The sequence below is a fragment of the Struthio camelus genome, chromosome 2, assembly GCF_040807025.1.
Source record: "Struthio camelus isolate bStrCam1 chromosome 2, bStrCam1.hap1, whole genome shotgun sequence".
NCBI lineage: Eukaryota > Metazoa > Chordata > Aves > Struthioniformes > Struthionidae > Struthio > Struthio camelus.
In genome coordinates this window covers 62,080,208-62,099,001 of record NC_090943.1, presented here as the reverse complement: position 1 = coordinate 62,099,001, position 18,794 = coordinate 62,080,208, and the positions used below count along the sequence as shown (strand labels likewise).

At 37.2% G+C, this 18,794-nt stretch overlaps 1 protein-coding gene across 2 annotated transcripts in view; it reads right to left on the bottom strand.

Annotated features, from left to right (window-relative positions):
* CNTNAP2 (contactin associated protein 2) overlaps positions 1–18,794 on the bottom strand; it is a 1,135,762-nt gene that overhangs the window by 434,568 nt on the left and 682,400 nt on the right. For both annotated transcript variants that reach the window (XM_068936036.1, XM_068936037.1), the window contains exon 10: positions 12,018–12,189. In XM_068936036.1, coding sequence (XP_068792137.1) covers positions 12,018–12,189 — 172 coding nt within the window. The remainder of the gene's footprint in view (positions 1–12,017; positions 12,190–18,794) is intronic.

Sequence of the window (18,794 nt, the reverse complement as noted above, 5' to 3'; positions counted from 1 at the left end):
CTTCATGGTCTAAAGGTTGTTCTTAAAAATAGCAGACACCAAATAGATGTATCCTACATCTATAACCAAAGGACAGTTCCACTAAATAGTCTTAAGTTTTCTAAAAATCATCTCCAAAATACTTTTTTTTCTGGAATAACTCAGATAAGACTATTCCTTATGTCCATTATCATATTATACTAGGAAAAACAGAATACATTTAAAGCACAGATTAAATATTTTCCTTCTGGTACAATTCAATCCTATTCATATCTCTCCAAATCTAAATCTCTATTCAATATCCATTTCCTTTCTGTATTCTCTTCTTTAAAAACAGCTACTGTAATCTAATCTATTGGTGACATTTACAGGGAATGAATGAAGACCTGTTTATTCAAACCTATAAGATTATATTAGTTGGTTCATTTAAACTATCCTTCCAGGAAGGCATCAAGGATAAGCAAGTAACATCTGACATATACTCCTCCAAGGAGTTTTTTCTTTCTAATTTCTCAGCAGAAACCTGGTTAGGTTTTAACTCAATTTCTCATCAAAAATTGCCACCTGCCTTTAATTTGATGCACAATATAAATCTGCAGACTCATAAACACTACAGTTCATAATTATAATCATAGACTTTTTGTGCTATAGCTTTGAATCCATTCAATGTAAGGTAGAAAGGAAGGCTGAGTTTACCAGAAAACAGATTTGATCTGCAACTGGAGAGGCAGCATTCAAAACATTACTCAGACTTCTAGTTTATGTGTGATCTTGGGCAACCATCATGTGATCCTAAAAGTATTCATGTGCCTACTGTTAAAGCTACATAGAAAGACACCATCTGGTTTGCCTTACCACCTGAAGTTTACATCAGAAGCAATGGAAATCCGAGCTTCTCTTCACTTAGCCATTATCAAACCCTTCCACATCCATCTCAGCATCTCCTGTGCCTGTGTACAACACTGTTCATGCATTTTGCATTAATCAGATGTTGGAAAAAATGTATAAACACTGTTGGAAGCGGGGACTGTATGTCAGGTTTTCACGTCATTACTGCAGACTTGTGCACCTTCTTATCCGAGATGTCCCTAGACTGCATTTGCCTGCAATCATCTTCTCAGTTCCTTTCTCAGTATTTTTGCTGTGGTTAGTCCCGCTCTCCCATGCCTGTGTTCACCTATTCACTCTGTAGAGCATCCAAGTATCCCCCCTCCCCCTCCCCTGTGCATCTCATTCCCACAGGCAGAGGCACAGAGGTTAGTGAGCATCATCACATATAAATCTCGTAGTGGATCTAGGCTTCAGTCTTCCTCTAGCTGCGTTTTCCTTAAAGGAAAACGTGATAAACAAATTACAAATGTTGAGATTCTCAGAAATGTTAACTTTGCTAGCCACAAGAAAGCCTAACAACGATAATATGGATCTGTTGCCTTCAATGTGCTAGGATTAGAAATGCATTTGACCGCCTTAGTTCTGTTTTTAGATGGTACTCTATTACCCTGCAAAATGTCTACGAATTCAGTGTCTGGGAGAACTATAAGATTTAACAGAGAATAATACTTTCCTTGATGGATATACGCTCATTTTTTGAAAGAGCATAAACACTAGCAAAGATTTACCACCAACAACAGTTCAGAAACATAACCTAGTGCTTTTTTTGGAAAAAAAGGAAGAGGAGAGACACAGAGACAGTATAAGGCTAAAGCGCATGTCTAGGAAGTATTATTATTCTTTCCAGTGGTTTTGTAGTTATGACTTGCCTTGAAGTGTTTTCCAAGCTTTAAAGAGCAACCTATAACTATTACAAGGCTACCTCTAGCCTATTAGATTTTTAAGTCCATTTTTTTAATACTTGAAGTAGTATGAATATTCTGCATGAAAGAGAGATGTCAGTAAGCTAGTTATAAGATGATAATGATTTCTGAAGAAAATGACACTCATTCCAGAGGAAGTCTACAGTAAGCTAATCTGTGCCAAAAATCAGTGTTTTATGAAAGATAAACTACTTATTTTGGACATTTTATTGCATGTCTATTTGAATAAGAGATGTACCAAACATTTATACTAAGAGTGGCATCTCTTCACAATTACTACTACTGAAAGCAATTGCCATATTACGAAAAGGTTATTATACAGTCTTAACAATGCCCCTTGTAATAGACCCAGTGGAAATTCCAGTAAATGATTAGGGTTGGTTGCCCACTGGTTTTAGATGCATATACTTCCAATGAACTGATTGAATTTATTCACAGCTTGTTATCTGACGACAAAATATGATTGAATATCTTAAACTAGTCATAATCAGCACTGTACTGTACACATAGAAACAATGTCTTCAACTGTTTCACTTCTAGCCACTGGAAAATATTTGAAGCATATGTCATAACTACCTAGTACTAGCATGATGTCCTGTCTACCCAGCATTAGCATGCATATTATATTAATTACAGCATATAATTAGTAAGTATACAGTCTATTTGCTTGGATTGTGATTATCCATTTTCTTTTAATAGGAAAAAAAAGAGATAAGACTTCAGATAAGATTAGAATTACATCACCCTCTCACTTGCATTCATGTCTGTAAAATGTGGATTTCTCAGACAGGAATATCATTCCTTTTCAAGTGAGAGAATGATGTAATTCTAGTCTCATCTAAAGGCTAAGAGCAGTAGTAACAGGAACAGTTCTTGAAACAACATCCCAATTTTTTGCATTGGTTAAGATTTTAATCCTAATTTTTAAAAGCTCAGATGACAACCCATTTTTGTTTATTTTTGAAAATGATCATATGATGATGGCTAATCATTAAGAAGAATGGCACTGTTCATCCAACAGAAGGACTGTATTAATCACATAAAAATACAAATAAGCATTCTGCATCACATACAATTTTTTTCAGTTATCAGTTGATGAGAAGAGCTAAATGATGAACAACTTCAGAGGGTCGTCAAAGCGGTCTGGCTTCAAAACTCAGCTGAATAACCAGGGAGTTACTGTTTCAAAGGGATTATTGTGGAATCAGGTCAATATTTACCATCTAGTCTTGTGAGACTATAAATTTCATGTCGAAGAGAGAGCTTTGTGGATGTTTGCTCAGTGCTCATCTCTTCCCCACAGGAGGACAAAAACAAAATAATAATTGAGAATGAAAGTAACACAAGCTGCACAAACAAGCAAGTCCCCTGAGTAAAGTAATGCATTTAAGAGAAAGTAAGGAATGAATCCCCACACAAAGCTTTTGGTCTTGACCTTTATAAATTATAGATTACTCCATTTGATTAAACTATTCCTATATCATTGATGGGTTAGCAGATGACAAAAAGCAGATGTTCTGCCAAAAGAGCTTTTAATATTATTTAAATAAGATTTTAAAAGTTTGTCTCTGTTGATCAACTCTTTTCATAGTCTTGTCCTGCTAACCTTATCTAGATTAGTAAACGTAGGCAGGTTGTACTTGTGTGGGATTAACCTGTCCTCCCTTCGTGTACTGAACATAAAAATCATACAGCTATGGTCCCGTCTCAGTTATCCGCAGTATAGTAAATGCTTGTCTCTTGGCTCCATCTCCCATTCCCAATAAAGGTAACCGGTAGAGCCTCTAATCTGCCACTGGGAAGTTTTGGTCACACAGCACGACATCAAACATATTAGCATGGTGCTTTTGGGGAGCAGAGAGTGATGTGCTAAGCCACATCAGAAAGCACATGCCCAGGCTCTGTGACTTACTATGCTACCACAGAACCTCATGAAGGTGTTAAGCAGGGGAAACCTGAAACATGTTGCAAAATGCATGAGAAGAAAAGCAAAAATGGTCACTATATAAATGACATATGCACACATCAAGAGATGATTTCATGGAGGACAAACTGCTGCTTCTAGCATTTACTTCAAAGCTTTGTCTAAGTAAGTCTTATCACAGCAAACCTTTTCATAGGGGACTATGCTGGCTTGTTAATATCTATGTATACACATACACATGCATAATTTACACTTACGTAGTTTTTATATATATACACACACACATATACATATATATATACACACACACACACATATACATATATATGTATATACACACACACACATACATATATATATATATAAACTCTATTGAAGAGAGAGGTCCATGAAAAAGATGCTTATTGAATCAAAAGTATGTGTTCGGGGTTGTGAGGTTAGGTAGAATGCTCCATTCACACTCAGCCCTGCACAGCTCACTTTCCATGTGATCTAATTACCCATTTGGATTCACCCATCTGCTCTCGTCAGACTTGCTATATCGTCTCCTCCGAGAATATCAGGTTGTCCAGAAGAACTCTGCTTTACAGCCTCCCCCTCCTTGAGAGTCCATCTAAATGATAACTTCTTTAGCTTTGCCTTAGCTTTGTTCCTGCCTTTGCCACACAAGTGGCAAACAAGTATTTCTTATGGACAAATAATCCACTCGCACAATAAAACAATTTAAGTCGCATATATTTTTTCATAATATAAAGATGGATTAATGTTTCTTAAAATGAAAGAAGGCTTTTTTCTTTTTCTCTCTTTCTCACTGCAGAGTTCATCTAGGAATAAATACAAAACAAGCCATACTGGGAATTTTGGAAATTTCTAAAAGTTTAGATATCAGGGTACAAGATAACATACAACCCACACAGTTACTTGTAAGGTTCTGATCAAAATACTATTAAATATTGTAATCTGTGCAATATAAGTTGCAGTGAATAAAGAAAATTAAAAAAAATACATGCATAGGGCATAAGCATAAAAAGTTCTCTAACCATCTGCAGTTCAAGTTATTCTGACTTGTTCAGACAGCTATTGCTTATACTATTAAGTTATTATACAGACTGGTGTCATAGTGTTCCACCTCACAGGGACCTCACAACCCATACAGCCTTCTGCCCATGCAGTCTTAATCAGAGCCTCGATCCCTCTTCGTTGCTTTTCACATGGAAGCCTCCAAGGTCTAAAGCATCATTTTCTTTCTTGGGAGTTTTTAAGCTCTATCACCCAGAGCTCTAAGCTGATTATAGCCCTGGCTGAAGCCTACGGAAAATAAAAGTAAATATCTTCCTTCTCTCTCTCCTTCTTTCTGTTCTCTATCTGTCCTGTGGAAGAGCACTTACATCCACTTTGCACGTTGGTTCCCTGCAAATGCTTTATTTCTTGCTTTTCTGCTCATCCCTGAACAAACTCTGAAAACTTCTCCTTTTATCCTTTATTTATTCTCTATACTCCTAAGTGTATCCTGCTTAACTCATTTCATGCTTCCCTTTCAGTTCCCATAGTGCCTATGTTCTGCACCTTCTTCTGCATCTTTTATCCCCACGGTGTCCTTGGCTGCTCTAGAGCATGCTGATCAATCTATCTATCTGCTTTATTCCTCGCTGCTCTTTTCATTAATAATTAATAATAAATTAAAAGATCATGGATTACTTCACATTGCAATAATATATATACATATTTTTAACCTCAAAAAGTTTTACAAATTGCTCTCCACAGAGCTCTAGTGATTACCCTACCTGACATGGAATGGTTTTTGCTTTCATTCCTCTTTCAAGCACTGACAAACGCCAGTTCAAAGACCACCCTATGTAGATTGTTTTTCAGGCTCAAGAGAGAACAACCTGAGTAGGGTAACATTTTAAAGCCACTGCTCTTTTCATGGCCTGTTCCTTGAAGTTAATGCACACTTTCCACGCTCAATCAAACAGGCAGTGCACTATATCCACCTGCCCAGCTTATTGTAGAGCTAGCAACTGTAGGTCAAAGAAATACTTTAATGTATTCCACTGACCTATCTTCAGACTGAGTGCAATGCTGATGAATCCTAAACTTCTGAAAAAATTTTTGGTTTTTTCCTCCTTAAAGCCTTTCCTAGCTTTACAAAGTAACCCAATTAATGCAATAAGCACTCTGTAAAATGACCCCCTTGCTTACAAGTGATGATGTTTGCACAACAGAAGCTGTACCCTTTCTCTTTGTCCATTTCAGACATTACTTCATTAATTAGTTGTTTCCAAAGGATTATGACTACTCGAATACTACAAGTGTTATTTCTACATGAGGCTTACATTAAATCATTTTAGAAGGACCTAGTTTTTTTTTTTTAATTACCTTTACTTGGAAAAGAACTTGACTTTCATTTATTGTCAAACTCTAGGACACTGCACTGCTCCAATTTATGCAACATCATGTCTCCTTTGCGTGGCCAGAAAGGAGTACGATGATCTTAGAAAAAGAAGAAAGTCCATTATAAAGCCTATGCTATTATAGTCACTGAAACACACAGGAAACCCTTAAGTATGACTGAAGGGCTAAGAATAGCTTGTAACAATTCACTTAATTAGCGTGTAGGTCCAACAGATTATTTTAAAAATTCTGCAGTTGTGCTGCTGTTTTGGGGACCGCTTAATTAGTGACAACTAATTAAGAAGAAGTCCAATCAATTTCTTGAGGATATCGAAGAGCTGCATAGACTTCTTCACTCAAGCAACTATATCATACCAGTATCTTATCTCTATAACAACATATATTCTAATTCTCATTGGCCTTATTTTTGTTATGTTTTGCAACTTAAAAATTGGCAATTAAGTGGGATGAAGACTAGTTATCAACTCTTACCCAAATTTTTCCAAATGCAGGCAAAAGAGAAAGTCTGTGAACACATGGGATAACCCAACTCATTCACTTGGTTGGTGACTCTCACCCATATCCCTTTCTCCCCTGCTTTTTACTGTGTTTTCCACTTACTTAAAATAATGTGAAAGAGTGTAGATTTTCTCATGTTAAAAAAATTCTTGAGGAAAAATAAGATGTACATCAGGAGAAAGGTAATTAAAATAATCCTATTTTGTGGACAGTGCTATAGAGTTGGTAACCTGCCAGCTGCCTACTGACCTGTGTGAAATAATTCGGCAATTGTCACATGCTGGTACATAGGGGATAAGTGCCACAGTATAAACAGCATAAGCACTGTCAACCTGAACCATCACCTCTGCCTACAAACTCACTTTTTTGGGCTGAGATGCATCACGAAGTAAATGCCTTTGAAACCTGAGTAACTCTCTTGTTGAAAGACAGCTTTAATCTCCATTCCCACACCAGAATTTTGCATGGTTTCAAAGAAGAGCTGGGGAGAGGGAGAGGGAACTCCTAGGAAGCGGCTTCCAACCATACAGACAGTCATGCCTCCTGTGGGCAATGCAGGCTGAACGCATGGTATGGCTTCAGCTCCTCCACAGTTCTATTTTACTTCCCTTTTGTGGACTCATCTTGGGAAGAGATCAACTGTCAGGCAGATTTTGCTTGAAGTCTGGAGACTGGTATATCATCTGCTCCTTACACAGATTACTATAGGAAGATGTTTGTCTTATTTCTCACTTAATGCCTCAATACTGAACTAGCAGAGGGAGAGGGAGAACAGAGAGGAAGGCCAGAAGTCTATGCAAAGAACCAGAAACTAAGAAGATTAAGGCTATTTGCATTGATCATTTTTAATTCCAAAGAAACTCTCTGTCTTGCTGCCAGTTATATCTCAGCCATACTCATGCACCTGCATGCTTGCTGTTATTTAAAAAAAATTACTTCAACTTTGGATTGGCAATCACATAGTCTAGAAAACGTGGCTGAACAGGATTAAAGGAGAATGCTGGCATTCTGTCCTACAGCACATATCACCATAGCAGGCGAGCAATAATCACCCAGAAATGTACTGCTGGAGCTATCTGACTACTTACTACTTACATTAATTCTTTAATGTGAAATTATTATAGAAAATAGGCACCTAGTTCATTTCTGTGATAGAGGAAATCATACAGCAGGCACATTCATAAAACACTGAAAGTAGCTACATGAAAATTCTTGGGGCTGCATCTTGTTTTCCATTTCTGTCATTTCACATCTTATGGTACTCTGATCGACTGCCTTTAAAATTGACATACATACTGCATAATCCACAATAACATACTGAACACTGCATTTTGATATCATTTTTGCATCTCCTTATTACGATCCAGTGATTAAAATCCATAATTTTAGCCACAACAAAGTCAGGAGAACTTAAGAATTCTCTCAGGCTACTGGGATAAATTAGTTGTGAAAAATAATTCCTGTTCAATGTCCTATGCTAAAATCCTAAGCTGTACCATCTGGACTGTAACAACAGCTCCGTTTGTTAATGATAAGTAAAGGAGGTGTATAGGGACCTGTGCTGCCACCAGCAGTATAGCATGTTGATCACTCTGACAACAACGCGACTTCCATTGCTAATACAATTAGAGATAATTACGATACAGAAGCGGGGCGATTATTTTTTCTCAATAGTACTTTAATTGCTTGTAATTATTACTGTATATATACCTACATGTAATGAAATAATATGCACTTACACTGTTCAGCCATCAGTTAAAAAGAGGATGTTACTTAGCTTTGGGTTTTCCTTGTAACAAGATCTCAATTTGTAGGTCTAGACACAGTAGCAAAACATCTATGTGCATAGGGAGAACTGAGAATAGAAAGATGCTGATTCAACAGATCTTTTCCCCAAGTACAACACCCTAATGTGACTATTTTCTTGATGTTTTAGAAAAATACTGGAACTGAAACGCAGAAATCCTTTCCATAGAAGGTGTTCAGCTGACACAACTTCAGAACAGATTGCTTCCAGGACGAGTGGAACATGAGAACTCGCCACCTCCTGTACCTTTTGTCTTGTTGTCCTTACTTAGAAAACTGTCCCCTCCTCACCACCCGTTCTGGCTAACAATGAAAAATGCCACTGTTTACAACATCAAGTTTTTTCCCAGCCAAATGACTGCAATCTGCAGTAAGAATAATTCAATTTGACGGCTTATCTTTTTGCCCAGTGGGGGTCTTCACTGAAGTGTGGCCATGAAAGCAATTTCCATGCTGATGAAGACAGAAGACTTTATGATTCACTGCCAAACCAGTAAAAAAAGCAGGAGGATCCTAGATTCACAGGCACACGAGTAGCTTCCCTTTTTAAAGGAAACAAAATTAAGCTAACATACAGCACACACAATACTTTATCTTTAAAATCACCCCACAAATAGAAATATTATTTATAGTGACTGTATATATTCTAACAGAACTGCTTGTAAACGCCTATTTGCAGATGTCAGATCTAAAGCTTGACATTATCACTTCTTAGTCAATGGGTTTCTTTCAAAGTGTGAATTACAAAAAAGTAAACTTGATCAATTAAAAATGACAAACTAGATGACATCTCAATCCCTAAAAAAAAGAATAAAGAAAATTCTTCAGATGCTATTCTAATTTCCAATGATTACACAACTGTTATTCTGTTAGCAACACAACCTGACAGTGCTTAAGAAAGCATAAATCATATAGTTTTAATTTACATAATCCTGAGAATATCAGGGTCCCAGGCTCACAAAAGAGAAACAGAGTGAGAACATATTTTTCTTTTACTTACACAAATCTCTTGAAATGATTTAGAGCTGTAATAGTATTAAAGACAGAGAGGTCTTCAGAAATAAACTGCTTGACGCATAGGAAGCTTTAAGTCATATTTTGCAAAAAGGCATTGCAAAGGTCTCATTCTGATTAACTTAACTGTGATGATGTGATTATTTCTAATAGACACTGGCATAAGAGGATCAATGTAAACTGTCACATAAGCCTAGATTTATCTACCATGTAAAAACAGAGACTTAACTAGATATATCTTCACATTCCTTCTTCCAAGTGAGTCTACATTTCCAAACCAAATATTCAAAACAACATTAATCAATTCAAACTACCAAACAGCAACCACAGGAGGCCTTCCTAATTTCACAGTAGTATGGGAGGAGATAAGCCAAACTTCTTCGATTGATAGCAACTCCGAATTTATTTCCCATTTTCTCTGTGACTTCAGCCTCAACAGGTTATGAGATCTCAAGTAATCTAAAATGCCTTGACATGCCAAAACATCTCACTGGTCTTCCACCAAAACATGCACATTGACATGACTAAAACAGTTGATTGTAAACTTCTGTCTACATTGCAGAAAGAGAAGGCATTGTGGGAGACCCAAGCAGTATGCCTTCTTTCATTTTTACAAAATAGCTTTGTCTTTGAGATTCTCTTAGTTTACAGTAGGAAGTGAAAAGTACATACATTTATTTACTAGAACTGTGCAGATGTTATTCAGAGCCATGCAGCTTGCAGAATCTACATCTTTGGAGATATTTGAAGCTTGACTGGACGAGGCCCTGAGCAGCCTGATTTACTTTGAAGTTGGTCCTGCTTTGAGTGAGGGTTGGACCAAATGACCTCCAAAGGTTGCTTCTAAGCTAAATTATTCTAGGATTCTATGATCTTATAATCTTTCTTCTTCTTTCAAAGCAGAATCAGAAAAAGCCCTTTTCAACTTCCCAGCCAACTGGCAATTGGTTTAAAACACATGCAAATTTCATGAGAAGCCAAGATGCCTCCATTCAGGAACTGTGCCACTTGCTCCTTCCCTGTCTTTCCTAGTTTTTTGGTTTGTGTGTTTGACAAAGACAACGCTATCATGCCAAACCAATAAAAATTAACAAAGATAAGTGGTTGGAAAGTTAAGATTCAAAGCAAAGGTCTGCCATATTTCTGAATTTCTCTTCTCAGTTTAGGTAAAAATCTAAGTATTATTTTAATTAAGTTTGTGCATGTATTACATACACTGTTGTGCAGGCATGCACACTTATTTATGTTCTCTGAGGAATTCAGTGCTGTCAGAAAGCCTGAAATTGCAGTGCAGTTCCAGGAGACTGCTCTTCCACAGCTTGCTGGATCTCAAGTTGCAACTTACCCACCTCGGGGGTGACACAGCCTGTTTCTCTAAGGAGTCAGCATACTGAACAACCAACACAGATTTAGTCCTTTCAAATCAGATAATCTGTATTTTTTCTCTTGTGGTCTGACACTATCTTGTTCTTTTATTCTGTTTAGGAAATAGGAATAAGCCTCTGTGAACTATACACATTTTTGCTTTTCTAGTACAATGAACTGCAATGGCACTTGACAGTGTATTCATGCAAGAAGTCGAATTCCTAGTTTCTATTTACTAATTTTGCATTTTCTAGAAAAGTAATCTGGCAAACAAAAAACACTTTAAAAATTAATTTAGATATATTATGACCAATGCCCAAATTAAAACCACTTCAGATTCTATTTTCACTGTCCTCCCCATCTCAACTTAAACCATTTCTTAAGGTAGGAAAAGCAGATGAACTGTGTCTCTGAAAGTTGTGGCTCTGCTATACCAAGAGGAGACCTTACAATAAAAATAAATTAAACAGACTTATTAGGATTAATATAGGAATTATCTAGGGACAAGCTGAAAAAAGAAAGCTGTAAGAGAAAGATTCTATCAGCTTCAAAGTTTTGCCTCTGAATATCACAAATAGCTTCATATACTCTTACAAAATAGATTTTCTAAGCCTCACAAATAATTCCACTTCTACAAACACAACAGCAGCAATATGCTAAGGTTTTTTATATTTTGCAGGCATGACAACAGCCATTGGACACAATAAACAAAATAGGATAGTTTGACTATTGCACAGTTATATTACTTACATGTAACTATATATAACTTTTGGAATCAATAATCCAAGTGGCTGACATTACCACACTCTACCTACATCTCTAGTTGAAAAAACATCTCCATAACAGGCATTTAAGAAACAGATAAAATGTGTTCTTCAGGGAGTTTCCTCTTTTCACAGTAGCCATATTATTGACCTGTGGACAGAATTTCACTTACAATACCTTTTCATCTCCTCCTCTACATGAGAGTGGGGAGGTGAGAAATATGCTTTCTACTGCACCCTGCACAATCACAGCTTAAAGCCATCATCTCCATCCTGTAAACATGGTCCCCACTGTTAAAGAGGTGAGACTGCCCTGACTGTATCATTGGCAGTATCAGAAACACCTTTTCTCTATCACTGTATATGTATTTTCAGAATCTGAAGGATGTTCAGCTATGAAGGTATCTGAATAATATTAGTGATGTCTCCCTAACTTACCTGTCAATAATAGCACACATGTCAATGGTGACATTGGCAAAGCTTCCCAGCTTGCCTTGCTCCACTGCTTGTAAGTCCACCAGCTGATCGTCCACGTGAATAAACTGCATACATCCTTGAAACGAATGCTGAAATAGCGAGTGATCGGACTCATTCATCTGCACAGGAAACCCTGTAGAGCAGAAGAAGAAAGAACATTATTAACTTCACATACTATTACTCAAGCCAGCATTTTTTCCACAGCAAAAGATGTGTTTTCTAGACACGGGAAGAAAAACGCTAGGTGGGAAGGACATATTTTATAGCTGTTAGGTTACATTGCAATGTTACCGACTTAAGTCATTGGGAACTACTAGTAAAAATTGATATAGTACAGGTGATGATTCTTTCATTAATTTTTGTCTATTGGAAAGAAGTTTTCTGTCAGCCATCTCCTTCTCCTGCCCCCAGTTATTGTTTCTCATTACTTTTCTCTTTATACAAAGATTGATGGAACAGCTAAAAGAGTTGTCTCCTTGCTATACTTTAAGAGTCACATTCTCATTTCTCAGATTTTTTTATGGCATGTATTCCATGTATTCCACTTCAGGTTCTCTGGAACCACACCTCCTGTACAATAACAACAGGTGCTGGAAACTTTCCGCAGACTTAAAACTACCCCTGAAATCTAATTTCCTGGCCTACTTCTGAGAAATCTGAGGGCATTCTGCAGTATTTTCATTTTTGCTGTGAACGTGTTCATTCATATCTTTCTGAAGGTTGTTCATAAGACAAGAGAATGAATTAAAGTCTTGACTCAGGCTAAAAGATAGGGAGAGAGAGGATATTTGTATGTAACTGTTTAACTAAATGCCCTTCAGAAGTGAATGTGTCAATTCACCTGTGAAAAATGCCCTGGATAAGACAATGGAGAGCCTCATCCACTCCTTATAAATCTTTAACACTCTTGCTGAAAAAGCTTCAAGAAAATCATTTAAACAGAATCTGTTAAAGAAGAGAGACAAGCTAACAACAGTCTATCGGTAAAGAGGGTAAGATCTGAAAAATGTATAACGGCTTTATGGACTTCAGTTAGGAAGACGACCAGTCATGCAGTTCTTGACTGACGCATGGAAAAATTGCACACACGTTTATTTTGGTAGCAAAGCCAAATTATGCAGCTTCCATTCCTTCTCTCGCTTTGCTACACAGCTTCTGACCCCCACCGCCATACTACCTTTGTCAACTGTTGAAACAGCAGTTCATGGAGACGGGGTACAAACAGATTACAGAACTGATCCAGGTTAAAAACAACCTAATAGCAACAACAATGAGAGGGGATGAGTATCTTTCTAAATTCAGTTCCTGAACGCAGTTTACCAAATTCCTCACAAATAGTTGGATTGCTGTAACTGTGAGAGCAGGAACCAGCAACTGGGGTTTGACAACTGATCGCTGCTTAAACTGGCAACTGCTAGTAAAAACAACCAAAAATCTGATACAAATAAGTCTACCATAAAATCTATTTAGGATGGCATTTTGACTCAAAAAGTTTGCCAGCATATCCAAATGACCAATAAAGGTGAGTTAAATTTTCTAAAACAGTCTTGCTCACCAGCTACAATTACTGCTGGTAGCCTACGTTTCACAGGGTGTAAGTCCTCGCTTCAGAGTTCTCTGATGGAGCCACAGAATTAATCAGGGATGTTACAGAAATTAAGGAGTAACCACGCTAAAAGTGATCTCTGATGGGTATTTCAAGAAACTGTGCAAAGTCCTGCCTTGATGTTAAAAGCCCCTGTGGGATGAATTGTGACACTAACACAAGGTGCTTTAAACTGCAGTGAGAAAGATAAATCACCCCCTCCCACTAATACCAATCAGATGGAGAAGGAAAAACTCCTAGGGATCCCCCGACTGCCTAACTAGTGCACAATAACCTCATTCGATCAACTGCCCCCACCAAAATTGTGCTTATCCCAGAGTATATGGCATTTGTTACTTTGGGGTAACAGAAAAGTCAAGGTGAAGGAAGAAAATTCATATTCTTCTCCCAGAATGTGCGTTGGCCAGCGGCTTATTTAAAGTAAAGAGGACATGGCCTTCAGAGAAGCACTCCAGGTTTTAACTTGTTCTTTCCAGTGACTGATTAAACTAATTCATCTGAGGCTTTACAGAAAACAGAATAGAGATAGGAAAGTGCTGTTTGGTGGATACAAGCACAATACCTGCACTTTTATATTACCGGTGCTTTCTTCACCTACATTTGAACAGCTGACTCACTATGGTTTTTTTGTCATACTGTCACTGAAATAACGCCAGTGCTTGCAGTAACTCCTCAGCAAGGATCCCAAACTTAACACCAACAAGGCGTTTCAGTCATACCACTACTATAACAGATAGTTATGCAAAGAGATAACTTCAGAAAACAACTCCCTATCCACAGGAAATAGAAGACTTATGTACTTTTTTCAACCATATGCTTCTCACAAAATTAGACTTCTTTCACACCATTTTTTTCTGCTTTAAAATTGCTGCTACAGCTTAGATGATAAACTTTTTGGAAGACAGTTAATAAACAAGCTGTTATATAAACAGCATAGCATATGGGAAAGCAACTAGATAAGCCTTCCATATAACATATATGCTGTTTTCAAACTATTAGATATTGAGGCAATGCTCCTTAATTTTGTTGAGACCTGGACAGCCTCGGCCATACAATCCCAGAATGAGTCATCCGGGGGAAAGCTTGTGCTTTAATGTAAATCTAGAAATGACTTAGTACATTGTGGTTGTTTTTTCCAATACATATGCAGTGACAGTTTTCCCCATACAGATTTCCAGTACTGGGTCATGATTCACTTTCTGATCCTGTCTACATTGAATGAAATTATAATTAAATGAAGTTCCATAACCAAGGCTGACAGTAATGCTGTCACTGGAAAGGCCAAGTAATGGATGCACACATTGTTTAGACAACACTGTATTGATTTTCTTGCTGACAAGCAAAATACGTACATTTCTAACTGCGCATAAAGTGCAATTTGGAGATACGCAGTTTAAAAGCATGTTGATGTTTATGATTACAAATGCACACCAAAGTCTGATAGGACTTTGTTTCCAGTATTTCATTCTGACCTATCAAACATGGATCAACCAAAAATCTGATTCCAACTACTGACCTTAATTCAAACTTGCAAAAAAATTAGGAAATACATAGTTTAAACTCATACTATTTTCTATGTTAGAAGTAATTTTTAATAGTAAATATACTAAAAATATCTACAAAAGGATATCGCTGTTCAAGTCTCAAGAACTATTACACCTCTCTTCCAATCACCTCAGTAAGACTCTGACCAAGACATTGTAAAGAAGGAAGTCTAAGGAAAATAGCATTCATAGTATAATAGTGAATAACCAAATATTCAAAGTACAGCATTAAACATCTGATGTGCTACTTGTTTTTGAGACTTTACATAAGAATGAAATATTGTACTAGACTTTGAATATACAAGTAGAGATTACTTTGCATCATTACATAAAACATGGAGTTGTTCTTTGAATTGTAATGCAAATTCTATTTTTGTCAAAGAGACAGCTTTTCTCCATAGCTTCTCAGATAACTTCATTACCATATTTTTATTTCTATCTTTTGTTTTATTTTTAAGTTCTTGACAGGTGGATGGTTGTATACAGATGGTACTTGGTATTTTGCTTCTTTAAATGAAAAAAACCTTCATTTTCAAAGCAAAAAAAAATATCGACTATCTTGCAGTCCATAAAGCCTTAAGCTAGCTGCAAGGGTAGCTGAAGAATCCACCAACCAACAGAGAAAGTGACTGACCTCAAATCTGACAAGGATTTTTGTTTGAATGGTATTTCCAGATGTCTAACTCAAGGTGAGAAAAAAGTGTATGTCCTGGCTCCTTGCTATCCAGAATGATGAGAAAGAAACAGAATTCTTGATTTGTCAGGATATTTAGCAGCACAGTATTGTTCAGAGTGCAAGCGATCTTTAAACTTTCTATGCACTTCATACAGAATTAAAAGATATCGTTCCTTTTTACTCACAGAACAAAGTATAAATTCTATGTGTATATGTGTATTCACACTGCAGATATAACTGGAGTTTCATAGGAGGAAAGAGACTAAAAGATAAGCTGTAATGTACCTCCCTAAAACTCACTATAATATTTTTATCCTTGTTTCAATCAGACCAGACTGTGGCCTTCAGCGTATGATGAACAACACAGCGAATAGCTTCAGAAAACTATAAGTTTGCTGCCCCAGGAACACGAAATAAATTAAACAAACTGCAGAAGGGATGAACTGAATGACTTAACATGGAACCATTCTTCATTTCATTGCCTCTCTGTAAAAAAATAGAAATGCACAAACAAGAGTACACAGAAAAATACTTGAGGAAATACAAGAGCAGTACTGGACGTTTCAACAGTTACTCCTTTTTAACTCAAGCCGTAGCTCTGTATCAGGGAACAGAAGGTCTAAGGACAGGGTTTTTCAAGACATTTGCATCCTGTATTTAGCAGCTGTCCTGAAAATAAACACAACTTCAGAGTCTCCTAGCTCAGTGGAGCACAGGAAGGCAAATCAGAGTGGGAACTACAATTTTTCTATGTCTGTCTCCGTAGTTAGTCACTGGCATCTCAAATGCTGCATTTCTAACAAATTCATCTTTACTTTTGCCATCATTCCCTTATTTATATAAACACAGAGGTTGAATGCAAGGTGGTGCATTCTACCCCAATGTAAACTGCTACCCTAAAATAACAAATGTGTTTATATAACAAGAGAAAAAAATACATTTTACTAATCCTAAAACTTAGGACAAGAGGATGCTCTCTTCTAGCATTCCTGGGGCACACAAGAGCCCTCCAGGTAAAACAGACTAGCATTAATGAAGTCTCTAGCGGACTTCACATAATCTGCTCTGTATATGTCATTCATATTATGATGGAAGAATTTAACCAAATCTCATAAGACTTGGCAGCATTTTCTACCACGGGTCTGACACTTGATTTGTTTTGTCTCCTCTGGAAATCTGGTCCTCAGCCAGATCCTCTTCTCTAAAAATATTTTATCTCCAGCTGTCTGCTTATTAACTGGAGCCAGTTCTGGAAAAGCACGGAGATTTTTCAGACTCTCTGTATACAGTCTTTCCTTATCCCTCAGTTAGATTTCACTTTGATGCTCTGAGACTTGTTCAGTGTCTACCAGTTCTTGATGCGATTGAGGCTTTGGAAAAGCAGACCTTTCAGTGCCTCTCTACTTGATGTACAAAGAACATCAAAGTAGTATTACAGTTCTTCTTTATTATGCGCCAAAGAAATACTTTCTGGAGCACACATGAGATTTAGCTGTAACAATTCTGTGGTTATGTGACCTAGCTGTAGAGGTAGGTCACATATGGTATAACAGGTTATCTGAACATGTAATTATACTGGTATTGTTTGGAAGTTACTTGTTAAGGAAAGAAACAGGCAGATAATGCAGAAACCTAGATAAGAAAGATACTGATATGATAACAGCTGAGCAATTAGCTGTGAAGAGACCATCTTCAGGCTACAATGCAACTTACACAAAGATAATTTTACAAAGACTAGATATCACAAAGATACTAAATAGCTGGGATGACAGCCTAGGGGGGGAAAAAAAGAAGGAGAAGAAATACAGCTATGGAAGCACTGACAAAAGCAGAAACCAGCAAGGCAAGCTATCTTTAACAGCACTGAGATAGAGTTTCCTACAGTAAGAAGGGAAGAATAAGACTAAAGCACAATCACCTGTTTACAGGCTTTGTTGATTCAGTGCCTCTCTCTCGTTACTGTGGACCTTAGTGCAGAGAACTGTGTACTTGTTCAGAAGAACTGTTTTAAGTCACTTTTCACAGGTGCTGGCCACAGAACTCAGACACAGGATTCAAATACATTTGGGCCTTCCAATTATAGCTGGAAAACAGCAAGGCTGTAAGCCAGGTTCTCAGGTTGCAAGGTGATGGTACTAATTCAGTCATTTGAAACGACTGCCGTGGAGCCTGAGGTATACCTCAGCCTTAACTATGGCATCTTTCTTCTGCCCTTTTCCTTTTCCATGTCATGAGACAGTTGTTCCTTCTTTTTTCCTGAGGTAACTAGATGGTATCTCTCCTACTGTCAACGTCATCTCCTTCAAGACTCATGTAGACTAAAGTTGGTTGTAAAAGGTGAAAATAGTCTGGCAGACTGTACCCAAGATCAGCTAGGAGGACATAGGCATACCTCAGCTCTCAGATCACATACCAGTTGGACAACACTTTTCAAACAATCCATATACTGTATCATACTAAGAGCAAATTAACTAATTAAGCAGAGCACAAGCATATATTTCATTCATAGACACTAACATTTGATAAGACAAACAACGTCTCGTTGGTGGAGGAGAGCAAATATAATTATCTAATGGGACTGGTTTTACTGAGTTTGTCCTTAGACAGCGGGAAAATTAGATTGATGTTTCTTCTAGCTCCATGATTGCATAAAATATAATGATGATGTCTCACCCTGTGTGGCTGTCTTTGAAGCTCTTCTGCAGACGCTGCATTGGATAAACAATATCGGATAAATGTTTATTCAGGTATTTGAGAGCAGAAAGAAAATATTCCTGTCTGCTGGGAAGATAAGGTGGAATACTGCTGTCAGGGTATGTTAGTATCTTATAGGAAGGACAGTAAGAGGCGAAAAAATGAAGTAAAATAGTCTTAAAAAAGCACATATAGGCTAAAATGCATACTTGCCAAAC